The sequence below is a fragment of the Poecilia reticulata genome, chromosome 2 (genome assembly GCF_904066995.2).
Source record: "Poecilia reticulata chromosome 2, P_reticulata-male-v2, whole genome shotgun sequence".
Classification (NCBI taxonomy): domain Eukaryota; kingdom Metazoa; phylum Chordata; class Actinopteri; order Cyprinodontiformes; family Poeciliidae; genus Poecilia; species Poecilia reticulata.
Genome location: NC_088831.1, coordinates 30,731,063 through 30,756,098, shown reverse-complemented (window position 1 = coordinate 30,756,098; position 25,036 = coordinate 30,731,063). Strand labels below are relative to the sequence as shown.

Below are 25,036 nucleotides of genomic sequence, written 5' to 3'. Positions count from 1 at the left end.
TAACTACTTCCACATACTTACAGCTAGAAACGCCATTGAAACTTTAAAATGTAGTCATATCCTTCAATTCTGTTTATTTCAGCTGTTATTACAGGTTTCATAAAATCCCTTTTCAGGTTTTTTTTCCCGTTATGCTCAGTCAAATCATGGGTGGCTCTGGTCACTAGCTTTAAGATACAATGGCCAACTAGCTCTAAGGTTTCAAAAATCTTCCAAAACTCCTTCCAAACCTCTCAGCTTAATTCCAACCATTCTTTCAATCAATCTTCCAACCCTCCATCCAAACTACCTTCCAACCCCACTTCCAAACATAAGTGAAAGATGTTTAAAGAACAAAAAGGGCCAAAGATGAATGAACATTAACGTTCATATGAACAAAAATGGCCATGAATGTTCATGAAGATATGAACATTCATCTTTGGCCATTTTTGTTCTTTAAACGTCTTTCACTTGCAGGACTATGCTGCTTTGTCCTGTGTTAATTTTCAATAAAGTTTTGATGACGTGACCTTCCACTTACATCCGGGTCTCTTGTACATCACGACGCGCAGGCGCTCTCTCTCCTCCACTGTGGTTCGACCTCTGCAGTCGGTAAGTCTGTAATGGCAGTTTGAATGAGAAGCGAATCTTCGTAAATCTATATTCATCCTCTCGCTTAGCTTTACTTTGCTCTATAGAAGTGTGAACAGCATGCAGGATGGATGTGAATAGACATTCAAATATCTTTATTTTGTAAGTTGTGTATTTTTACAGCCATTTGACCTTACTTCTCTCCGCTTTTCCTTCTTCAGAGAGACCCGGGCTTCTACCAGATTTGACCGAACCGGTTAAAACTACCTAAAGTACAAGATGTATGCCTGTGCAAAGTTTGTGTCCACGCCGGCTGTGGTGAGTTAAAAATCTCCTATCCGAACTGTTTAGTTATAGTTACGGTTTATCATGTAGGCCTCCGATTGAACTTGACTAGCTTGATGCCAAGGGTATCCGCCGACTAGGCCTGCAGGGTTAGCCAGCAGCTAATGCTAAACCTAGCCCAGGCTCTCTCACAGAAAGCACTTACATTAACGTTTGCATGAGCTGTGTTTTAGGGCTCTTGGGTTAAAATGTTGTACTACAATTGCTCTTACTCTTAGCGGACATCTTTAATGAATGTTTTTGGGTAAGGTCATTCAAACTCATTGTTAGCCCAACGTAGCTAACCGTGCTGCAAGAATTAAAAGCGTTTACATTCAAAGTAATTGGTTTACATGTTCATCGCTTATCTGACCATACTGTCAGGTGTTTGTAGCCCAGACACCTTCCTATCTCCAAGGTCATGTTGCCGGATACAGATCTTTTAATAAAAATAATCTATGTACTCTGCAATAATATCTAACAAATTCTACAGTAATGGAAACTGAGGACATTTTAATTGCTGATCTATTATTTAACAAAACTAAATGAACTTTAGTGTAAACAACATTGGGAGGCTGTTTGAATGCCATACTTGGCATTTAAACACTGACATTCAAGGTGCCTTTCATATGCAATTGTATGTGATAACAAGGACAGGTTTTCTGCCATTAAAATTAATTAAATGCAACTTATTAAAACATTTTTGCATGTTCTGTTTTTGCAGGTGCGTGCTGGTTCCCGGGCTCTTTACAGACCCCTGTCTGCCTCTGTACTGTCCAGGCCTGAGGCCAAAACAGAGGTCAGGATTCTAAGCTTTTCACTAGCTGTTTACATTTTTAAATAGGATTTTAATGTTTGACAATATTTTCTCTGCATTGTAATGAAAATGAGTTGAGTAACTGTGCGACCTAATGAAGTTGATGGGGGAAAAATGCTGTATTTTTTTTTTTTTTTTTACTCTGGTAAAATTTCAGATTGAAATGATGCATGTGTCCTAACTTTAGGTCATAACTGGTTCTTTTGTGGTTTATCATATTCGACTTTGTAATTGTTAATCTTTTATTGCACTTAGACCTTAAAGAAGACTAACATTTAGTCCTTTCCTGCTGCAGAGCACGGTTGCTGTGATGCCACAGAATCCCCTCACCCAGGTCTCTCTGAGAGGCTTCCAGACCAGTGCCGTCAGCCGGGACATTGACACTGCTGCCAAGTTTATTGGAGCAGGAGCTGCCACAGTTGGAGTTGCTGGATCTGGTGCTGGAATTGGGACTGTGTTTGGTAGTCTCATTATTGGCTATGCCAGGTTTGTTTTTAATTTTAGCAAAAAAATATGTAACAACAGTTTGCACACTAGTGTTTTTATTGTCTTGATTTACTGGTGACTTGTTGTCTACAGGAACCCATCTCTGAAGCAGCAGCTGTTCTCCTATGCCATCCTGGGGTTTGCTCTGTCTGAAGCTATGGGACTCTTCTGTTTGATGGTCGCTTTCCTTATCCTGTTTGCTATGTAAAATCATCCCCCTGCAACAGTTTCCTTCCACAGATGTGACTACATATTTTATTGTGGCTACCAAAATTGTTCCGTGTTGGTGTCATGGAAATGTACATTTTTCAAGTCTTTCAGACACTGTCCAAATAAACAAAACATGTATTGTACAAATGTAAGATCTTACACAATTAAAATACATGGATTTGACTATTTAGTAATGGCAGTTACTTTTGTCTGGAACATCACACTGTTCAAATGGGAAGCGTTTAGCTTTTGTGAATGTCATCTTTTTCAGTGTAGGATTTGCTTAGATTTGCCACAAATCTGCCTCGTTTTCACCTAGCCTTTTGGGGTCCACCTTAATGACTTTGACATTCAGCTGCAGTTAATACTGTAATTAGACAGCAAGTGGCAACTTGCTTTTGTATATGGCACTGAATAAACTTAGATGATTTAATTGAGTTAAATGTTTCCTTTTCCTTCGCCGCCACAATGTTTCAAAAGCTACAAAATAGTCATTAAGCTTGACGGATTAGCTCTTCACTGACTAATTAGAAAAAAAGACTTTAAACAGTGAAGCTTTCGTCCAGTGCTTGGAGCACTTCATGGGCAGCTCGAAGACTACATTTGGAGCTCTATTGCACATAACTGCTTTAGTTTCAGTGTATGTTGCACTTCATCAAATCAAAGTAAATTTCAAAATGTATTTGAGTAGTTTAGAACCCCCCCACAAATTCCTACACAAACATTTCTGTTTTTGATCATTCTGCCTTACAGCTAAATGGGAGAGGAAAAAAATCCAGCTTCTTTGAAAATTATAATTTTTTTTTACATGAACTGTACTGCTGTATGTGAGTATACTAATATTTTTAAAATTTTGTTTAGCTTAAATTGCTGCATTGGCTAATCACTTTGGCAATGTTACTATGCCAAGCACAGGTTCCTCTATTAGCAGCCTTCAACCTATCTGCATTGTTGGTTCAGGTGTCATTTTCCTTTTTTTTTATTATTTGGGTTTATACCAAGCCAGTTTACTGGCTAATCAGACGGTTTTATGGTTGTTGAATCATGTTCTGATACTGACTGCAATGCAAGGCCTGCTTTAAAATGAAGTCTCTAAAGCTTGTGAGCAATGTGAAGCATTTAGTGCCAAAAAAATGTCCTGGAGAATGATTGAGCTGCTTCTTGATTTGACTAAGCCTGGTGGACCAACACCAAAATATGCCTCCCTTAATCGTCACCGACTGTTAAAACATCACAGTTGGACCCATACTGTCCAACTGTCATCTCTTTTCTATGGACCAGGTAAGATTCTCCTATCGGTTTACCATTAGGAGGGATTTAATGCAACAAATGTGAGTTGTTCTGGATATGTCCATGTGGTGGCTCTTCAAGAAATTACTCCATCACAAGTTGACATCTTGTGAATCTCCCCCAATGGCATTTTCATCAGTCCTCTAAGACTGTGACATTACCTCTTGTTTGTGCATCTTCCACACTGTCTCCTTTCACTCGATTTTCCATTGATGTGCTTGCAGCAATCTGTTAGTCAGTTTACTTTTGCCAGTGGCAGTCTGCTGGACACTGAAGTAAGAAATAATGTCCAGCAGAACTGCTCTATGATATAATAGAGCAGCTCTTCTGTATTAATAATGTATTAACATTCTTATGCAACCGTTTTGGGGTTTTAATCATTTCTTCTTAATCGTATCCTGTACCTTCTAGTCTCTTCAATGAGAACCGCTCTCGTGTGGGTGTAAGGTTTACGGAAGACGTCGACTTGCTCTCGCGATACTTTGGACAAGCCGTGGGATTTTAGAAATCGAGGGTTGTGGCAGAGGGGGTAAGTGACTACATAAACTGCTAACGGACGTGTTCTCAACTGTGTTAAAATACAGCATCTGAGTGACCGTGGGCTACTCATGTTTGGCGCAATAAAACCAGAGCTAAACTAGACGCTGACGTCTCATATGTTTACAGTGACAGTTAGCTTCTAATATGGCGACGACTGTGTGTCAACGCAGGGCTAAGGCTGCTTCATGGAAGCGACGGGAACCAGATGAACCTCTGTAGCATCTTTACAGCTGTTCTGTGAGCGCAGGGTGATTATTTACAGGTCAGATATGGGACACCCGATAGGACAAACTAACTTTTGTGTTTGAATAAAATTATCTTTACGTTTTCTATGAGAACATGGACTTGTAAGCAACCACCGTAACCGCCCCTTATCGATAAGGCTTTGTTCAGATTTGCTCAGAGCGTTCACATTTACAATCAATGCTGCATTTATTTACGTATTAGTATGAACTCTGATCTTGGCAAAAATCTAACTATAGGAGTAAGGTTGTTCCACGGCAACATGTATATAAAAAAATGGAAATTCGTTCCTATATTTAGATCAAACTTGTTTTTTTTGTTTAATTATAGGTGGAAGTAAAAGGAACTCCTTAATATGAGTGATGACAAACCCTTCCAGTGCACTGCTCCTGGGTGTGGACAGGTAAATCCCTGTAGTTTTCAGTCATTAAAAATTGCATACAAAATAAATAACATAGACGTTATATACCTATGTATATGATCCTTATTATGTATCATCATTCATATATTCATACGTATATGAATATATATATATATATATATATATATATATATATATATATATATATATATATATATATATATATATGTGTATAAAGTGTTACAATAAAAAGTAACCAAGTATAAAGATGTTTTTTTTTTGCCACAAGAAACAATTACATTTTTATTATGATGCTTTTTTTAATCCTCTTTTTTATTTGTACCTCACATAGAGATTCACAAATGAAGACCATTTGGCTGTCCACAAACACAAGCATGAGATGACACTGAAGTTTGGCCCAGCAAGAAATGACAATCTTATCATTGCAGGTGAGTGCACTATTAGTTTCAGGTTTTCTACTTAAATGACAAGTATTTTATCCCCAAGCCAGTTTACTTACTATAATGTCCATTTCAGACCAAACTCCTACACCCACCCGCTTTTTAAAGAATTGCGAGGAAGTCGGTCTCTTTAACGAACTCGCAAGTCCTTTCGATCATGACTTCAAAAAATCGGCCGAAGATGACATCAAAAAGGTGCTAAACTTGCTTCCAGATCGTCTTACTTTTGGGTCCATTTTGAACTTAATTCCTGATCATCCTTATTCTGTTTTTGGTCCTTGTTTTGCAGCTACCCCTGGATTTGTCACCGCTTGCTACACCAATTATACGCAACAAAATTGAGGAACCCACAGTTATAGACGCACACAGAGACAGCCCGCTGCCTCATCCTGAATCCACTACAAGTGACGATAAGGTAAAGCTTAAAAGCTACCCCTGGTTGACTTGTGGCTTGTGATTTTCTCCTGATTGTCTTATCAATTTAACTGCTGTATAGTTTGTGGATTTACTGCTATGAGCTGCTTGAAATAGGGTACTTGTGTAAGGATAACTATCGGGCCAATGTTGTGCATTAGCCCGATAGTTATCGGGCCAAAGAAGATTTGCTTCTTCTCCTGATAAATGAGTGACTCCATCATGTTAGAGGTGTACAATTAACTGATCTGGTGTTGATGACGCATTCCTGCAGCTATGGTCTTGTATGGTGTTTTCAGGACTTATCTTTGCAGCCAGCCTCACTGCCAACATCCACTATAGTCCACCCTGCATCCCTCCAAGTTCCCAATGTACTTCTAGCAACCACAGAGGCTAGTGTTGTAATACAGCCAGCTCTCCCATCGCCAACATCTAGCTCTGTTATTACTCAAGTCCCCTCCACTAATAGGCCTATAGTGTAAGTAACAAAATGCGTCCATTTAAAAAAAAAAACATCTTAGTTTCTACCAAATCACTTGTGCAGTATATTGTGGTGAGCTTGCATTTTATGCGGCATGCGCTTGTTCTTTTGTTGTTGTTGTTGTTTTTTATTCATTTGCATTTTGTAAAGTTTTTGTTTAGCTTCAAAGAAATTATGTTCTATCAAGTAAAAAAATACATATTGGTGGTGTTCAGATACTGTGTTTATTTTTTGGAGTGAGAAGTGAAGTAAGAGATTGGGTTTTGTATTTAATCTTCGCTATTAGGAAGCACTTTTCAACCGAGTGCCCATAATCTTTAGCTGTTTGACAAAGATAAAAAGTTAAAACTGACTGGGAGTCATGATGATTAAACATTAGATTTTTTTTATTACAAATTTGCTCTGAGGCAGAGTTGAATAAATCAACTGAGTTTAGACTGAAAACCTAGTGTTTCATTCAGAAGTTTTAACACTTCCATGAAGGTCATAAACTGTGTATATGAATCCACTTTGGGCAAATCACCATTAGCACAACACTGAAGCCTGATCTTGAAAGTGCTACCTTGACTTCTTGACATTTTGCACAGAAAGGGACTAATTTTAAGCAAACACTGATTCTGTAAGGACGAGTGGAGAGATATCCAACCAGAATTATTCCAGAAGCTTGTTGACAGCGGTAAGAAATGTTTTCAAATGGCAACTAGCAAAGGGACGTTCAACTGAAAATGAAGAAGGATGCATTTGAAGCGTGTTTGTATGTTTTTGATGCTGGATTTGAACACAAGTTTGAATGTATTTTGGTTAGAATTCATGACCGTTCTTCTGTGTGTGAGAAGCAAAGCTAAGTATATCAATTTTTGCTAATCCTATGCATTCCTTTAGCTTTGTTCTAAGAATATAGTGCTACTTGAGTATAGGAAGTAGAAAACCTTTTGAATTCAGTAGAGTTGTGAAGAAGAAATTTCTTTTCTGGAACGAGTATTTATGATTGCATTGAACACCAGGAGAATTTGACAAACTCAGTTGATTCTTCTATATCTGCCATATAACACTGTATCTGGGCAACACCTATCATTGTTATCAGGTCTCATGTAAAGTCTATTTTTTTTGTCGAGTTGTTCCTGTATGGTCTGTGATATAGAGTAGAGGTTTAGGAACTCATTTTGTTTTTTTTGTTTCCTTTATCTTATCTCCGTCATCTAAATATGTCATAATTGTATGCTGACAATCACTCTGTCTTGTAGGGATTTTTAATTTTTTTTCCAAGTCAGGTTGTATGGAGTTGTCAGCTGTCAGTATTTTACATTCAGTAAATTGTGACCAGAGTTACCGTAGTTTAAATAAATACTTTTGACCAAAGAGTGGATAAAATGACTTGAATCTGAAGCGGACATGTTCTAAAATGAATATCTTAAAGCATTTCCAGCCCCAAAAAGCTAATGTTTATACTGTTTTTATGAACCTTTACACTGCTGTCTCTTTTTTGGTCATCTACTTTAAAGTTTCTGGTCTTAAAGAAAAGGTGTTAAATTTGAAACTTGCATTTCAAATCATGAGGTGATTCAGTTTCATGTCACTTAACCTGCTTTGTTTAGCTAAGCAGGAGTTTAATTGACAAAAAGCATGGATCCTCAGTTTAAATAGTTGATTTATGCAAATCAACTAACCGTGTAAGATTGGTACTTACCCTGGTATTACCAGTTACTAGCACCAATCAAAATTACTTTCTTTTTCTTTCGATAAGACTTGGGCTACTGTTTACAGCAAGTAAAGCACTGACTGTTGACAATAACTCTGCAAAACCTGAATTAAAATTGAATTAGTTTATTCCTTCAAGACATCCTGTTTATGTATTGATTGCACAGTTGTTTTGTGTTTTACTTAATTGTTGTTTCTTTTCTCTTTTAGCCCGGTGACTGGTACCTTCCCTGTGCTCTTACAGTTGCCTAATGGCCAGACCATGCCAGTTGCAATACCTGCATCAATTACAAGCTCAAGTGTACATATCCCAACTACAATCCCAGTGAGTGCTCAGCCAAAAATAATTTGCTCAAATTGAGTATTCCAGAAATTATATTCTGTGTCGTATCAGATCTTTTGGATTGTCTGTATGTTGTCCCGTACAAACGCAGAATTCAACCGCTTTAACAAATAAAGATACTATATAGAGGTTTAATCAGCTTGTAACTGGAATCAGCCAGCTTTTAACTTGAGGAATTGGCTGGTTACGGGTCAGCACCAAACTGAAGTGTCCGATGTTTGGCGAACAGTGAGTTTTGCTGACATGCTAGCTTCTCTTTTTAAATGCAAATTAAATTACTCAAAGCACATTCTTGTTTTAAAATTGACCTGGATACACATTTAAGTAAGTGCGAAATTATCTCGCCTGAAATATTGCTCAAAAACGCATAAAACACATTATACTGTACAGAGGAACAGGGAGACATTCTCTCTTGTGATTTGGCAGTCACCTCAGAGAATGAGAGGTTGAGGGAAATAATGAACTTACAAGTAAAACAGTTTGTCAGTGCTGGAAAGAAACAGGATTTAGCTAAGCTGCTTCAGGCTTGAGGCCAGGATGCCTTACAGAGCTCTGTCCTTGTAGAATTAAACAACCAGGTTTTCATCTCTGGCACAATTGAAAAATGTTTTTTTTTTATTGTCTCAGTAACACAAACCTCAGGTGTGGTCCAAATAGTGCAACTCCCTCACATGGATGCCTGTCTTATTTTGCGTTGCCGCCGCGATAGTCTGCGTGGAACGCTGAGCAGCAGATGATTATCTCCTGATAGAGGCACAGCAGGGAGAAGTCTCCATCTCCCCTGTCTGCTGGGGATAAGGAGAGCCTCTGACAAGTAAAGAAGGGCTGAAATAGATGGAGAACACGAGCCACCAGTGGGGCTCCCTCTTCCTCGATCATCTCCTCCTCCCCACCCCTCTTATGCGTTCTCCACCTCCCTCACTGTCTCGCTGTCAGCGGCTGTGAGAAGAGGCCTGAATCTGGCCTTCTGACTCTCATCTCTCCATCCTCTCCTCAGCTTCCCTGTCCATATGCTCTCACTCAGGCAGGCAGAGGTTCATTAGCGTGCACGCTGTATCTCCATGTGGCGCTGCCTCCGCAAAATAACAGGCCATCCAACCTAATGAGGCTGAGATATGGGGGGGGGGGGACTCTGAGAGTCTGCCATAGATGTGTTTGTGTTGCGGGGCGAGGCGGAGGGGGCCAACACCAGGCTTTTTCCCGCAGAAGACTAATTTTCTCTGGTCTGATCTGTGTCTGTGTCTCTGTTGTCAGCTTGTCAGACCTGTCACCGTAGTGCCTGCCGTCCCTGGAATCCCTGGACCTCCCTCGCCACAGCCTCAGCCCGTCCAATCAGAAGCAAAGCTGGTATTTATCAACTCATTTACATCGGATATAATTTCCATGCTGTGTCTGTTATTTCCCATCTGAGGGAGATGGTAACAGCCAAGGTAATAAGAGGTTCTAGCATTAAAGAAATAGTACGATGGTTAGCGTTTTTCCCAGTAAGATTACTCCTTTTTTCAATCAACAATTCTTCTGGAGTTGATGCCCTTTGATAATCAAAAAATGCTTTTAGTCATTTATAAAACAGCATGTCACACAATATATTATACCATCTTTGGCAGAATGTTATCTACAAATAACAAAAATGATCATTTAGAACTTTACCAGAAATAATTTTAGAACATAAACTAGAGTTGGATTTTAAAATTGGCTGGTTAATGGTATTAGATTATTTTGAGCTGAACTAGCCCTTGATGTTAACCAGCTGGTTGAAAATTCAAAAATCAGTTTTTTTTTCCCCCAACAACACTCTTCAGAGTGGAAGTTGTGAAGAAGACTTAAAACCCGCTTTCAGATCATTACTTATTCTGTGATTTTTTTTAGTCTTTTACACCTCAGATCTTAACACAGAATGGGGATTTGAAGCCGGACAACCAAAATCACTTCCCTGATCCACCTCAGAGGGTTTTCCCAAACTTGAAATTAGTATGAACTGTGGAGTAGCGATTTGAACGAAGTAAAAACAGCAGCAGCACAAGTTTCTCACTAAGTAGCGGCACAGATTTTCCTGTGTCACCGGTCTGAGAAATATGATGACCAACATGATGAACTAAAGGTTCGGCGCGTGTTTCCTGAACAGATCATGCAGTGACACATACAGTACAGATCGATAACCACTACAACTCGGGCAACACCACAAAGTTTCACTTTATGCAAAATGAAGTTTCTAAGATGCAATAAACTTTTTTTTTTATATCATTTTAACTGACCTATTGGGAACACCCTGAAATAAACATAAAAAATTGCTTCAATAAAAATAATGGATTATTAAAATTAAGATGTCAAGAGTTGTGGTAGGTCATTAAAAGTGCCTTAAAAGCCTCGAGGCAACTACTAATCCTTTATATGGGATCAGGAAGTTATTGTGTTGTGTAATCCAGTATTGTCCCTTACAGTTTGCGGGGTTAACTTTAACTCATCATTTTATGTCAGGCCCATTCAACACATGTAGATAAATGAAGTATGAACTGAGAGACGCTAACCCTAAACCTTCACAATTAGAAACGCTGTAGGTGTGAACAGCAAATTTAAGGCGCCTGAAATGTCAAGACTATAATTATTTTTGTCTTTGCTCATAAAACCTAGTTTTACAGCAAGTGTTATTACACACACAGTTACTTTGCTTTGGGTTCTAATATAACTAAAAAGACTGCTTGTTACAGGATGTGTAGGGAAAAAAAGCAATTTGAATGCTGATATTTTTTATTAAAGAAGAATTAAAATCAACTCCATGAGAAGGTAAAGCCTTTACAAGAACTGCAAAACAGATATTTACCATATATCACTGACTGAGACAAATAAAACCATTTTGGAAAGCGTTCAATATAATTTATTTACATTAAGTTAAAAGTATAAATAGTTATTAATAATAACCCCATGATTAACAAAATAAATAGCCAATTATCTTTTGATCTTAATCTAGACTGACCTTTTACCGGTCATAGTTTTCCTTTATTTTTCTTTCTCCTTTAGGCTCAGGCATTCATAATATCCTTTCTCAGACACATAAGTCACATGACATACTGACTAAAATTCAGCAAAAATAGTATCTGATAGAAGCAACATGAAACAATTTCTCTCCTGTTTGAGAGAAGACACAGTAGGGAAACATTTACAATGGGAATATTGATGATTTGTTACAACAATTTCTAAAAAAGAAACCTGTTATGTGCAACGTCATATGACTTCTCCCAAGAACTCGGATAACTGCACAGAAATTAATGTTTTTTTGGCATCATTTTGTTTGATTCCCAGCTAGAACCACCTGCTGGGAACTATCTCCGAAGCAACATTCAAATGAATAAGACATTTGTTGTTATGCAGGTAATAATAGAGGAAAAAAATAGTTTTGTAATTTGTACCTTTTTTCTTGTAGTTTTTTTTTTACTACAAGAAAAAAATGACATTTTAAAAGTGGATTTTGTATGGTGTGTCACGGAAAGATAATTAGAAGTATTTGTGCTAAAGAAATGCATCATATTAACCCTCTGTGGTGTGAGGACGGTCACAGCAGTCCTACATAGCAGAAGTGATAGTTAAAGCCCACTGTTCTGAAGTGTGTGGGCGGGAGATCAGAGGCGGTATGATGAAGCATGGATCACAGAACCCGTGAACATCGTGTAAGTGTTCACAGCGTGCTCTGCCTGTGGAAATTATCAGCCAAGCCGTAAAGAAGTGTGCATGTTGAGTGGGAAGGACTGATCCTGACTGGTGGGGAATAATAAAGGGCGGGGCAGCAAGTTATTCAAGATCACGCGGAGCAGAGATGACAAACGCCGAGACATCGTTTTGCACAGCACGCCGTCACCAGGGCCAACCTGACGGGAAAGAGGAGGGGCACGCGGGGGCATGGGGGGAGCAACGAGCGAAAGCCAGCTGGGGGCATCCTGGCAAACGCTCAGTGAGGCACATTAAGTCAGCCTCACCCTGCATGGAACCTTTTGTTCAGCAGAATCCTGCCTGACCTGCATCTCCCCCCCACCACCACCTCCTCCTCCTCCTCCTTCTTCCTCACTAGCGGCGCCTCCCACCGCACTCGGCTCATCAGCAAACACCTAATGAGCCTGCATCAAGAAAACAGACCCCCAACTCAACCTGCCCGCTTCCCACCCCCACCCGGCTCTCATGAGGAGGGGAGCCGGCGTAGACGGCACTTTACAAGGACTGATGATGCTGCAAAGACCACAATAATGATAATTAACTTGCTGAATTTAGAAGATTATGCTGTTAATTAGTTGCAAAATAAAGATAAGTAATATAGTAGCAGATGGTTGAATAACACCCATGAGATGGAGGGTTATTACACTGATGAGGTTTCCATGGCAGAGATGAAATATGGATCTGACTGGCTTTTCCCTCATTCTGCAGGCCATTCCAGGAGAATAATATCTTGTTTCTGCCAGAAGAGCTTCTGGAAGGGTATTACACGATAAACTAATTTGGTAGATAGATTGGTCTGGCAAAGGTAGCTGTTGGAATAATGCGGTGCTCTGTTTTGCCATGTAAATGTATTCTCTCTCACTTTGTTATTGCTTGGAAAGCCTCATTCACTTTCACCTTGTTTGCCGAAGGTTTGATGTTGGAAAAAAAATTGACCTGTGAATTTCACACACCGGCTTGTAGAGGAAGAGATCCTGCAAATAGACGGTTTTTATCTCAAGTCATCAGTAGATTTCACCAAACTCCACTTTTTGAGTCACTACAAAACATGCGATGTAATTGTGTGGAGCCTGACAGGTCGTGGTAAAAATGGGAAAGATGAGGTCTTTAACGGGTCTTTTGGTCTCTATCACCACGGCTAACCAACAACATTTAATACGGTTTTGTGTGTGAAGTAAACCAGTATCGTATACACTTGATTTTTCTTTTTAGCTTATATGTGTTTTAGTAGCAGTATCATGAATCAGCCATATTTTTTCTTAACAATCTATGAAGAAAACTTGAATATTAATTCTTACAACACTAAATCTAGTCAAACATGCTGTAAAATGGGGTATTTTATAGTATCTAGTAAATGTTCTCGATAATAACATGAGGATTTTTTTCTGTTCTGTCTGCAGCTAGTGCTAAACCTTCTCTGAAGCAAATTTTTAAGAGTTACTCACTAAATTTTTTTTACCGTTTTTATTTCAACTTTTCCAACAGAGCTCTCTCTGACAGCATGTGCTACAGATGGAAAGTAGCCTTCTGGCTAATTCCGGCATTTTTATATTGATGTGATTATCAATATGCATTTCCCCTTTTAAATTGTTAACTAGCCTATAGCATTGTATGACTCTAGGAGTTAGTAGCTATAAAAGTATTCCTAATCTTGCTTATTTGTGGCAAATGCTGCAATTTCTAACACAGCAACTGCAGATGAGTAAAAAGCTTTAAAACTAATGTATTTTTATTGCAGAATCATAATATTACACAGGAAATATGTTGGAAAAACACAAGGTTATGATGTGTGCAATAATTCAGAGTTATTAGTCGAGCCTGCTAATTATTTTTCACAAATTTTTTCTTCCACGTACGTTACCTCAGCTGGCTGATAGGGACAGCTGCATGAAGGGTTTGATGGCTGTATTGCCAATACGCATTAATGTTGAGAATGGTAATAATACTTTTTAACATCTCTTTATTTCTAACAAATAATTGAGAACAATGAAAATAACTTTAATCATTTGAGAGATGCCTGTCCGATTTCCTGTCTGATACAAACTCTGGTTTATTAAAAAATCATTTTAAATCCAGATATCTGAGATGTATTGATAAGTTAGGGTTTAGCTGTGTACACATAGTTTTGAACCACTTCTTGTTTATAATAATTGTTTCTCAAGCTGTTTAATGATCATCTGACCTCTTCCGTTCACAGAAACTGAAAGTCACATTAAGCCAGCAGCTTCCTCAGGTAACCAATGGAGATGGAGGCGAGGTCCAGAGCAGTGCAGTAACCCACACTGTTAATCCCGCTTCCCCTGCTCCGACCCCGACTCCAGTCCCGACTCCAACCCGGGCGCCGGCTGCGATCCTAACTCCGGCTCCCCAACTGCCTACAACTGAGGAAGCCTCCACACATTCCCTTCAGCAGCCAGCCACCTCCACCACAGAAACACCTGTAGGTTTCATGCCAACAGTCCAACTTGTATCCTGAAAACACTGCCCACTTAGAGGCAGAAGATTTTATTGAGGGGTGCCTCTGAAATTCAGGAGGTATTTTAATGATGCTCCGTTTGCATAAAGCAGAGTATCAAAGAACAAATTTGACAACAGCTTTGATAAGATCTTTTTGTGCTAAAACTCTTCATTTTTGACATTCAGTAAATTCACATACATGCATGTATGTCCTTCCTATTGTCACCTTCCAGGCTTCCCCTGCTCCCCCTGTGCCAAACCCTCCAACCACCGGGGGCCGGCGGCGCAGAACCACAAGCGAAGACCCCGATGAGAAGAGACGCAAATTCCTCGAGCGCAACCGGGCCGCAGCGTCTCGCTGTCGGCAGAAGAGGAAAGTGTGGGTCCAGTCTCTGGAAAAGAAGGCCGAGGACCTGGGCTCCATGAATACACAACTACAGGTGATCCCAGACACCTTTTGCATGCAACAACCTGTTTGTTTATTTTTTTTAATTATTTTTGTGTGTGCTAGCATTCAGATTCATAAATGTGTGTGTATTCACCATGCATCATGAAGAGATGTTACACACCCTTTTCCTCCTCTGCTGTGATGAAGTCATTAAAGCCGATTAAGCCGAGCTGCCGCGTGACAGCAGTAGAGTGTGAGCCCTTTACGTCGATACGTCCCTGTCAATAAAGATGTATCCTCCAGATGTCAGCCGCACACAAGCGTGTCGCCGCTTCTGTCTCGGCAGTTTACTGAATGGCCTCAAAAATCTCCCAGGGAAAAGGTGTCTTTTTGAACCTTCATTTCGCAGGAAGCAATTAGGATCTGATGCTGACAAGTTCGAAACAGTTCATGTGTCTGCTGTCTCTGTTGATAAGTGTGAGTCGGGGGTGCGGCACATCGGTGTTCCAGACAATTAAATGAGATGTGATGTTTACTTGCTTACCGTCTTGTTTTTTTTTTTTTTTCGTTTTTTTTTATAATAGCAGAGTGAGATACGGAGGAAAGAGGAGGGGAATACTAGGCAGCATAAAAAAATGCTTCAGAATAAAACACCGTTCGAAATCAAGTTATCACCACGATTCAGGTTGTTCTGTCTAAAGTTATATTTAAATGAGAGAGGATCAAAACCAAGACATAGGTGAGTAAGAGCAGGTTTATAAACAGAGAAAAGTGTCCCTAGAAAAGCTAGCTAAGAGGGGAACAACATGTGGTAGAGAATATAAGGCCACTTTATATCAAAGCATTAATCAGCAGAGCAGCTTTTGTGTGGAGAAAAAAAAAAAGGAAAACCATGCTGACATGGCCCAGCTGATCAGCGAAACTGCCTCTAATGATGCACAATTATTTTAACATCATCCTTAACTGGCGTTTTAATGAGGTGTCAGACCAGACAGCTCATAGGGCTCCCAGCATTACCCAAGGCCCAATTGCTCACTTTCGATTAAGTTAGAAACGAGTTTTAACTCTCCATTGTCCTGTTTAGGTTACTTTAACTTGTAGCTGTGGTGTAATTCGATGTAAACGATCCTTTAAAGTAAGCGGCGGATCTGCCGTCGTGCCCCCTGTGTCACTTTTTTAGCCAAAACTTTATCTCTGTAATAAATTGGAAGGAGTATAAAAAAAAGAGCCCACCTGTGTTTATATTAACTTTAAATGGCAGCAGACATGCTGGAAGCATTCTGAATACGGTGCTGGCTACATGTGATGCATATGCTCCTTCCAGCTGTGTTTAAATCTGGCTTACAATAGCTCAGCCCTGCCAACACCAGCAAAACCAAACAGATGGAATCAGATAAATTGGCTGCTTTTAAACTAATAGATTAAGCCACTCGCAGTCCTTTAAAGGAGAAGAGAAGGAGCTTAAATCTGCCACTGGTTGTTGCGCGGGCCCCTGGCCGCTCTAAATCCAGTTAAAGTCACCTTCAGCGTAATGTGGCTCTCTTTTACGACATGCAGAAATCCTCAGCTCTCTTGGGAGCTGTAACGACACAGGAGTGTAAATCTCTGCAGCCTCTACGAAGTTGTACTGACAACCATAACAGCTCACCTCTGACAAATGTGCTGGTTGGTAGCCAGTGAAGGCCCATAATTATTGTGCAGCAAGCAGTGTTTTATACTTTATCCTCTATTAATTTATTATATTGTTTCTCCTTTTTTGTGTTTGTTGTTTTCTCAGGGGAAGAAATGCAAGTTCCCCGGAATAAAGCACAGCACTAAAGTACAAATGGGGTCCTGAATATTGTAATTTAATGATTTCGTCATTAGCTCTAAAAAAGTGTAGTTATTCCTACGGGACGAAACAAAGGCGGTACTTGTGTGCGCGTGTTATTATTCATGTTTGCTGCATGGATGAGAGAAAAAGCCTTTGCCTATTCTAATGACTATGGTCATGGGTGACATCTAGTGTCATAAGGTGCAGATTGCAACCACATCAAAACCAACTATCTGCCATTTTTAGGTTCAGTCCAGCTAGAATACGAGGCTGTTCAAAAACACTCTCATTTAATGGCTTATATGTAGAATTGATGTCAGCTTACAAGAGAACAACAGAAAATAAATACATAGACATTGTCTAACAGGTAATTTTATAAGTGTAAAATAGTAGTAGGACATCTAACATACAGATATAGTGTTTTCCTTCTTGGAAGCTGCTGTCCGCCTTTAAATATTTTAATACACAAAATCTGTGATATGCTGAATTTTGATTCCCAAACTCCAGAAGCGAAGCTTTGACCTGCTAACACTGATTTTAGCCTTTAAGACAATAGAAATAACAGCAATTTAAATACGTGTTTTATCATTCCTGGTGTGACTTATTATATTGGAAATAAGGGGAATGTCGCATCATGTGTGACAGAGGATTTCAGATAAATGTGGTTCAACAAATACTTCGAAATGAAGACAAATTGCTGATCATGTTGACATTTTAAGCTTTCTTTGGTCGATTAGAGGTATTAAATCTGTAGTCTCTGTGTGAATTATCCAGAGAATGTAGGTCCTTACCTACATATGAGATTTAATTTCTGAATTCAGTGTGTTTTATGTCAGGCATGATTTGAAAAGCCAAAAGCTTAAAGCTGTGCAACTTTGTAGTCTGTTCAGCCTTCCTGTTATCATTTTGAAGTCTCGCTATCTTCTTCTGTTTCCTATAAAATACCTCTGTTCTGATTTGTAAATGCTTCATTGATACTGAGCTTACCAAACCAAAGAGTGTTGCTCTTAGTATGACTTGGTAGTGATTAGTATGAATTGTAAATTATTGGGGGAAAAAAATTCTAATTGTTTCCAATCGGTCAGGTAAATCAAATTGAAAAGAAAATGCATTTTATTTATTTTTATTTTTAAACTTGTCTTTATATTTCAGATATTTCTAGCTTAAGAAATGCATCTACTTCACAAAAATACTTGAAAAGCGGTGGTCTACATCTGCTCTCGGTGTTGTGGGGAACCTCCTTTCCGAAGAGAGACCATTTCTTTGACTGTCGTCGTGTGTCTCTTGTTTCCCCAAGAATGAAGTCACCCTGCTGAGAAACGAAGTGGCTCAGCTGAAGCAGCTTCTTCTGGCTCATAAAGATTGCCCTGTAACCGTCATGCAGAAGAAGTCTGGCTATCACAGTGAGTAATGTTCCATTATTCTCAGCCTGAGGCTGCATGCGAAACGTGTCTGAAATGAGCTCCAGCTAAGGACACGTCTTAGCAGAAAGAACCATCGACATGCTAGGCTCTATTCTTCTTGTTTGTTCTCCGTAAAACTTTTCAGAACTTTAGATCTTTATTGGTGGTGCTGCGGTACCCATCCTTTCAGAGGCCACAGCTGGCGTGTGAAATGTTTTTCCGTCATCTGGCTCCCAGACAAACATTTGTGAGCTGACGTTAAATGTCTGTGCTCTTCAAGCAGGGTGTCTTTTATTGCTTCACCTGTATGTGGTGATTAAACTCCCCCCCCCCCCCCTCTAATGTTTTCAGCTTACAGTGATCATCTTTATCAACACTTAAAGACGGTGCTGATTCTGAGGCTCTTCATTTAAATTTCTTGCCATCAGCCTACTCTGCAGAGCGTCATAACACGTTCTCATTTAGAATCATTTCACCAATTTTTCTTCGTTTTCCTCAGATGGGGCCTCTTGTCATTTTGGTTTTGTAGTCATAACTCACCTCCCCTCACAGATGAGCCACTCTGCAAAAAGAGATTGCAACACACCCCCTCCTCCACACTGTGGCCCTAAACACATCGCCTGACTTGTATTGACAGTGATTGCCACTAAAAAGAGTCCATTAAAGCGGCAGGCTTGTCAAGACTGCAGAAAATTTTCATTGTGGATCGTCCGCCAAGCAGCCCTGTTCATTATGCATCTCTTATTGCCTACCGTCCCACAGACACACTTCCTGTGCATGATGGGACTCGGGGCGTCCAGGCTGGAGTTGAAGGCTCATTTGGTGTGGTGCAGATATTGTTCTTAGTGGCATCCACAAAGGAATGTGGTCATCTTTCCTCTCTAAGATCTCTCCTCTCTCCCTCTGGATATTTGTAAAGGTTGACACTTGAAGCACTCTTTATCCTGTTTTGAAGGAATCGCCCAGATACGTCAGTCGATGTGGTTGGCAAGACAGATTTAATATGAGCATAAACAAAGAAATCTAGTTCATACAGAGGCTGGAAAAAAATTGAGAGGAAATATCAAACATTTACTCTGATATTCATCCAAATAACATGTTTTAGAGTGTTTGAAAACTATTAAAACATTGTTGGATCTCCTTTCTTAGACTTCTCACTGTTTTTGTGTATATATATATATATATTGCATCAACAGAACTATCTTTACTCCAGCTTTTAAAAATGTCTAATGTGCTTTTATGATATAAATTCAGACATTTAATCTATAATTAAATTTGTTCATACATCTTTTGTATTTTAAATAGACAAATGAACAGCAAAGTCCAATAATGTAGAGTGAATATAAATATTTCTTACAAATGAAAATCTGAGAAGTGTGGCATCAAATTTTGATTTGGCTCCCTTTATTCTTATACGACCAAATAAAATCTTCTGCCACCAATTACATTCATAAGTCACATAATTAACAAATAGAATGTGTGTGCGTGCGTGCGTGCGTGCGTGCGTGCGTGCGTGCGTGTGTGTGGTTTAATTTCAGTTTTAATCCAGATTTTTTTGATCAGAGAGGTTTGTTGGAGAACAACAGTGGACAAACGGCATAATGAAGAGAAAGGTCAGAGAGGCAAACTTGTTGCGACATTTAGGTCATGAGGCGAAAGGTCAAGGTTCAAACAGCTCAATTCAGTAGTTGACAACTGAAAGCATTAAATTAAACAAAGAAATGGAAGTTCATTGTAACTTTGAAGGTGCTGAGATCTGAAAATCTGTTGAAAGGACAGCAAAAAGCTTTTGAATTCCACAACTCCTGACGATTGTTTAATATTATTTACACTTTAAAATGTTATGTGGACACCATGAACAAACCATCCCCAACGTAAAATATTACATTGGTAGTGGCAGCATCATCCTGTGGGTATGTTTTTCTTTCACAAGGATCTGGAAGCTGATTGGATCCGATGGGAGTTAAATACAAGGTAATCCTGTATTAAAAAATATATCAGACCAGAGCTACAGTTCTGCATATTCACACATGAATATTCACACATGAATATGCTTTGACTTAGATCAAAGCATATTCATGTGTGAAAATGGCCTAGTCAATGTCCACATTAAATTCAATTGAACAATGACAAAACGTGGAAAGGCTCCAAAGGCAGGATTACTGTTGCAAGGCACTGAGGTCCTTCCCTTGTTGGGAGTCACTGAAATAATCTACTTTGCTAATGAGTAAAGTCTTTTTATTAAACTCTGACCAATCCACTAAAGATCTCATCAAGCTTTATGTTTTCCCTGTTACAAATCCCATAAGGCCGCTCCGCCCTCCAGACCCTGTAATACCCTTCATCGTCTTGCCCAGGCGTAGCCGTGGCAGGTGGAAGGGAATAGCCCAGACTGCCCCGCAAACAAGCCAGGACATGGTTTCGCTTGGCAAGCCGAGCCGTCCATCTGTTTACCGCGAAGGCCCGCTTAAAAAAAAAAAAAAACAAGAAAAAAAACAGGAGAGCGGAAATGAGCCATCTTTGCCCTGGGAATCAGAAATTTAGAGTATTATGATAAATCCACTGACCACCACTTAGTGTTGTTAAAAGTAATGATGTTAACTTGAACATGAAACAAAACTCACCAAGTTAATTTATTCTGAAATTAACCACCTGAAACAGAATAAAAAAATTTAAAAAAAAACATTTTAGGGCAGGAAGGAGGCTGAAATCTCACCTTTTTTATGGAATCTTTTACATTCTCAGAGACCCAGTCATTAATTACAGAGAGCCATAACAGTGACTTCATATCATTAGCCATATTAATTATCATTGTGCTCCTTATTCCTGTATGAAACAGAGCATGAGAGTGGAGTCTCTTTTTTTTCCATCAGGATCCAATTAATTCAAGGCAACTGCCTAACAGCTGGTGGCATTTCGACTCCAAGTCTTCCCTACTCTCCAGTGTGAGCATCATTAAAATCAGGTGCTGTAATCATCTGTCGCTGCAGTAGTTGGCAAGGTAACAAGAAACAAATGAGAATGCAGTTAGGGATGGGAAACAGTGCCACATGCCCCAGAATGTAATGCACCCTTATGATGTGGGTTTAAATTGACACTGGAGCGTTAATTAAAGGAAAGAGGTGCAAAAGTAGCATTATGGGGATTAATGAAATGGTTTGCAAACTCCACATGCAGATAGCTGTTTTGCATGTAATTAGGCTGCCGCAACAAAGCTATCCCGAGCCTTTTGGGTTCCATGTGCTAGGATGCAATCCAAGCGAGCGGCAACCTGAGCGCGGTAGGCAACGTGACCGAGTGTTTCCCGATGCCTTCACAGTCTCCGACAAAGATGAAAGCTGCGAGGAGATGTCCGTCCCCAGCAGCCCGCAGAATGAGGCCATCCAGCACAGCTCCGTCAGCACCTCCAACGGGGTCAGCAGCTCCTCCTCCTCAACGACCCCGGCGGTCTCAGCCCCACCCAGCGCCGCTTCGGCCACATCCAAGCAGAGCACAGAGGAGAGCCAGCCGCGGAGGGCCAGCACCCGTTCCCAGCCTTCAGGGAGCTGATCACCCCAAACTGCTCCAGAGCATCCCACACTGGAGTGCTAATCGCTCTCAAACCTTTTTGTGACAGAGGAAAGGGGTTCTCTCTCAGCTTCAGTTGTGGACCATACACTTTAATTTATTCTTGATTGTTTGGGTAAATGTTTAACTTTTGTACTTGATAGTCTATGCTTTTAAAGATGCAATGTTTTCACAAAAGAAAAGCACTTTAGGTGTAACTTGTAAAAAAAAAAATGTTGCTTTTAATTGTTTTCATATGTTTGACTTATTTATTTTGTACAGCAGCGAAAAACAAAAAAAAAGGTATTTAACAAATTAACATTTTCTCAACTATTCTACTTCTAACGGGGTTATTGGGATGAAATCCACACCAGATGTTGGTTGCAACCCAAACTGTGTGCACATAAGAATAATTTTTAATAAACTAAGATTTAATTTGTTAACTATGTAAAATTGGTCGGACCGTAGAGTTACCTTTTTGGTAATGACAGCTTCCGAAACAAGAAAAACAACCCACACTGTCAGGCTCCTACCTCCAAACTTAGCTGCTGGTGTGGCATTTTTGGATTGACATCCAAGGCTATTTTTCATTGGAACATGTTGTGTCCAATGGCATCCTAAGAGTTTAATTTTAGTCTGATTCTCACTGTATTTCATTGACTTGCCAAAGTGTTTTACAGTTAACTTTAAATGAGCATCAGAATGTCTTTTTTTTTTTCTTCGGCAGAGAAGTCTTGCACTTGCACCCCGGGTTGAGTGACTCATTTTTGTTTTCAGGGAAAAAGTACAACTCAATGATGCGCCGAAGTGCTAAAACTCAAATCGGAAAAATGCAACTGCAGCGAAATCAGTATGTTTTGCAGCAGTAATGTTGGAAAGGTCTTGAGAAAACTCTTGGCTTTTATCAATCATGAGATAGATATTCATATGCCATTTAATTGGACTAAACCTAGTGATATTGATTTGTACTGATATGGAGGATGGCTTTCTAAATACTGGCAGATTTGTTCTGTTGGCTTTCTGTGACGTTTTTCAACTTTTTCTGCTTAATGATTATTTGCTCCCACTGCACCTTATTACAAACTTCTGAATTTATATATCTATTCGTTTTGATTTCTTTCTATATTTGCATTATTTTGGTTCTCACTAACCTATGGTGTGAATTTCATGCAAATATTCCCATTTGAAAACTACTTACTGAGAAAAAAAGTTAAGGTGTTTAACACTTATATTACCTGTTGTATCTTATTCTTTTTTAATTGAAGGCAGTCATTTATGCCATCATTAAGTTTACCAAAGTGCTTAGAGGCTCATTTGTCTTAATTTGATTTATAAGCACTCTCTTTGATGAAGGTTTTTTTTAAATTATTGGTTTTTTTATGTTGTATTTTTTGACCATTTTGCACATATTTAAGAGATGACGGGTTTTACTTTTCAAGAGTTTGTTGAGCACTGGCAGCTTTTTAGAAGTAGATTTTTGAATGCTGACACAAACATTACATAGCTGAATTTGGCTGAGCTCAGCCGTAGTGTTGTAGTGCAAAGTCTGAATGTTTGAGCTCACCTCTGCATGTAAAATAGTCTGAGGGAGGTGAGCTGCTTAGATCTGTGTGTTTTCTCATTAACATTCCAGCTGTAGCCTGATTGTCCCTGAAGCAGTGATTGTAGGATTGCAGTACCTTTTTCTTTCTATTTCTCAGTCTGTGGTGATGTTGACCTTATTCAGTGCCATTTATGTATTTTGCATAAATACCTTCTGTACATTTTTTTAAAAATGCCAATTGAGCTTGGGTTGATTGTTGTTTTCCCAGATTTAAAGGGTCCCATGAACATGTTTGATCTGCAGAGATTTTCCTGCTTTGTAAACTGTTTGCTTTGCAAGTGACTCTTTATGGCTTTAGCATATAATGCAAAATTCTTCAGAACATTAAGCTTTCCATGAAGAAGAAAATTTTTAAGAAACATTGTAAAAAAAAAAAAAAAACATCAATGTATCATATGTGGTCCTTCTTAATATTTGATTTGATAGGGCTTTAGGATCTCAGCTCCATTAGCTGTTCAACTGACTCTTTAGGACACACATCTTATTGACTCAATAGGGTTATCATGTAAAATGCCATCATTCAGATGTGAACTGGAATGACATCAATTACATTAGTTACACTACAGCTAAAGCTCCTGAATAATTATGACTATTGAAGTAACTTTAAAACAAATTTCAACTTTAAAAGTCAGTTTGCCTTTTTCTTCTTAGTCTGTACTGGCTTACTACTGTGTAGTTTTATAAACAGCTAACACATTGTTTTCTTAAAATGGGATTTTTAAGGTTTTATTGTTATGTGCTATCTGCATGAGACAACAATTCTCTGCGAGAATTTTACTGTTTATTTATGTCCGAATTAAGAAAACTATATGAAACAAGTTATTACAACTTGACTTGTAGAAGCTTCTGTGATTTTTGATTTGTTTTTTTTTTTTTTTTGTTTTTTTTTTTGTTTTTTTTCACCCGAGCTGTATGGCTACAAACGGGTTGTGATGCTGTGTTGACAGTGTAATTGTAATGTGAAAGTTCTGTAAAAAAAAAAAAAAAAATTAACTGATAAGCTGTTGTAATAAACCTTTTAATAACTCTTTAAACAGTTATCTGCCTTACATTTGGATGCTGTGCATTAAAAACATCAGATTTCTTTATTTGATTTCATAAAGGACATAAACAGTCGTTATGAGATTGATGTTGACAAAATAACCTCCACAGTTGTTTGATTGTTGCTCAGACTAAAATCCTAATGAATATTTACTTTGGTGTAGACTGCCACCTGGTGGACAATCATAGCCCTGGTTTATTGTCTGCACTGACAAACCTATATTAGGTAGAATTCGACACGGTTTGCTTTATAAGGATTTGAGGAAATGCAGGTTTTATTATCCTAATGGCAAAATAAATAAATAAAAACTACGGACACAGCAGCAAGTTAAATACGTGTTCCATTATGGACTTAGAAAACCCGGCACTGGATCAATGAAAAAGTGGAGGCATATTAATCAAAACAGTATTTTAACCTTGTGGAATAGGAACATATTTTCTGAGTTTTGCTGTATAACTTGTAGATGTGGGGTTAAAAGTGTAGCAGAAACAACCAAACAATCTGACCTATTTCAATTTTGAACTATATTTCCAGGGCAGTTCAAAGTGCTTTAGATTGTAAAAACATAATAACCAATTAGGAGACGGCTATAAACATTACATTTTGTCAAATGCCATCACTAACTGAATGTTGTACATGTTGATTGGTTGAAGAAGCACAAAACATGCAGGACTCCTGGGGACTGTTCTCAAATGTGTGAATAGTTTACATAATTCATGTGTGTACAACTGTGTTTTCAAATCTAACCTATTACATGTGATGTGCATAAATTTAGCATTCAGTAATGCACCTGTGGCTTTCAGTCCATTTTATACCTGGCTTTGTTTGCGTTTGGGTCAAC

General features: G+C 38.9%; 2 protein-coding genes across 4 annotated transcripts; both read left to right on the top strand.

Moving 5' to 3' along the window:
- The first annotated feature begins 439 nt into the window (after positions 1-439).
- Positions 440-2,590, top strand: atp5mc3a (ATP synthase membrane subunit c locus 3a). Its single transcript, XM_008398960.3, has 5 exons — positions 440-591; positions 792-888; positions 1,619-1,693; positions 2,007-2,197; positions 2,291-2,590. The coding sequence occupies exons 2-5, from the start codon at positions 850-852 to the stop codon at positions 2,403-2,405; spliced, it is 420 nt and encodes a 139-aa protein (XP_008397182.1). The 5' UTR covers positions 440-591; positions 792-849; the 3' UTR covers positions 2,406-2,590.
- Positions 2,591-4,109: 1,519 nt separating this feature from the next.
- Positions 4,110-24,187, top strand: atf2 (activating transcription factor 2). 3 transcript variants are annotated; one of them, XM_008398972.3, is made up of 12 exons: positions 4,110-4,226; positions 4,811-4,883; positions 5,194-5,290; positions 5,379-5,497; positions 5,592-5,717; positions 6,016-6,194; positions 8,106-8,220; positions 9,493-9,585; positions 14,141-14,383; positions 14,634-14,840; positions 17,899-18,004; positions 21,324-24,187. In XM_008398972.3, the coding sequence occupies exons 2-12, from the start codon at positions 4,836-4,838 to the stop codon at positions 21,551-21,553; spliced, it is 1,563 nt and encodes a 520-aa protein (XP_008397194.1). In that variant the 5' UTR covers positions 4,110-4,226; positions 4,811-4,835; the 3' UTR covers positions 21,554-24,187. The 3 variants fall into 3 exon arrangements, with proteins under 3 accessions (XP_008397194.1, XP_008397221.1, XP_081459483.1); XM_008398999.3 differs by having other exon boundaries at positions 20,878-21,461; XM_081603357.1 differs by lacking the exon at positions 4,110-4,226 and adding an exon at positions 4,250-4,499.
- Positions 24,188-25,036: the final 849 nt, after the last annotated feature.

Coding starts and splice junctions, on each gene's coding strand:
- atp5mc3a (XM_008398960.3), top strand. CDS start 850: ATGTATGCCTGTGCAAAGTTTGTGTCCACGCCGGCTGTG. Junction 889..1,618: donor TTGTGTCCACGCCGGCTGTG/GTGAGTTAAAAA, acceptor CTGTTTTTGCAG/GTGCGTGCTGGTTCCCGGGC. Junction 2,198..2,290: donor CTCATTATTGGCTATGCCAG/GTTTGTTTTTAA, acceptor TGTTGTCTACAG/GAACCCATCTCTGAAGCAGC.
- atf2 (XM_008398972.3), top strand. CDS start 4,836: ATGAGTGATGACAAACCCTTCCAGTGCACTGCTCCTGGGTGTGGACAG. Junction 8,221..9,492: donor ATATCCCAACTACAATCCCA/GTGAGTGCTCAG, acceptor CTCTGTTGTCAG/CTTGTCAGACCTGTCACCGT. Junction 14,841..17,898: donor CCATGAATACACAACTACAG/GTGATCCCAGAC, acceptor TGTTTCCCCAAG/AATGAAGTCACCCTGCTGAG.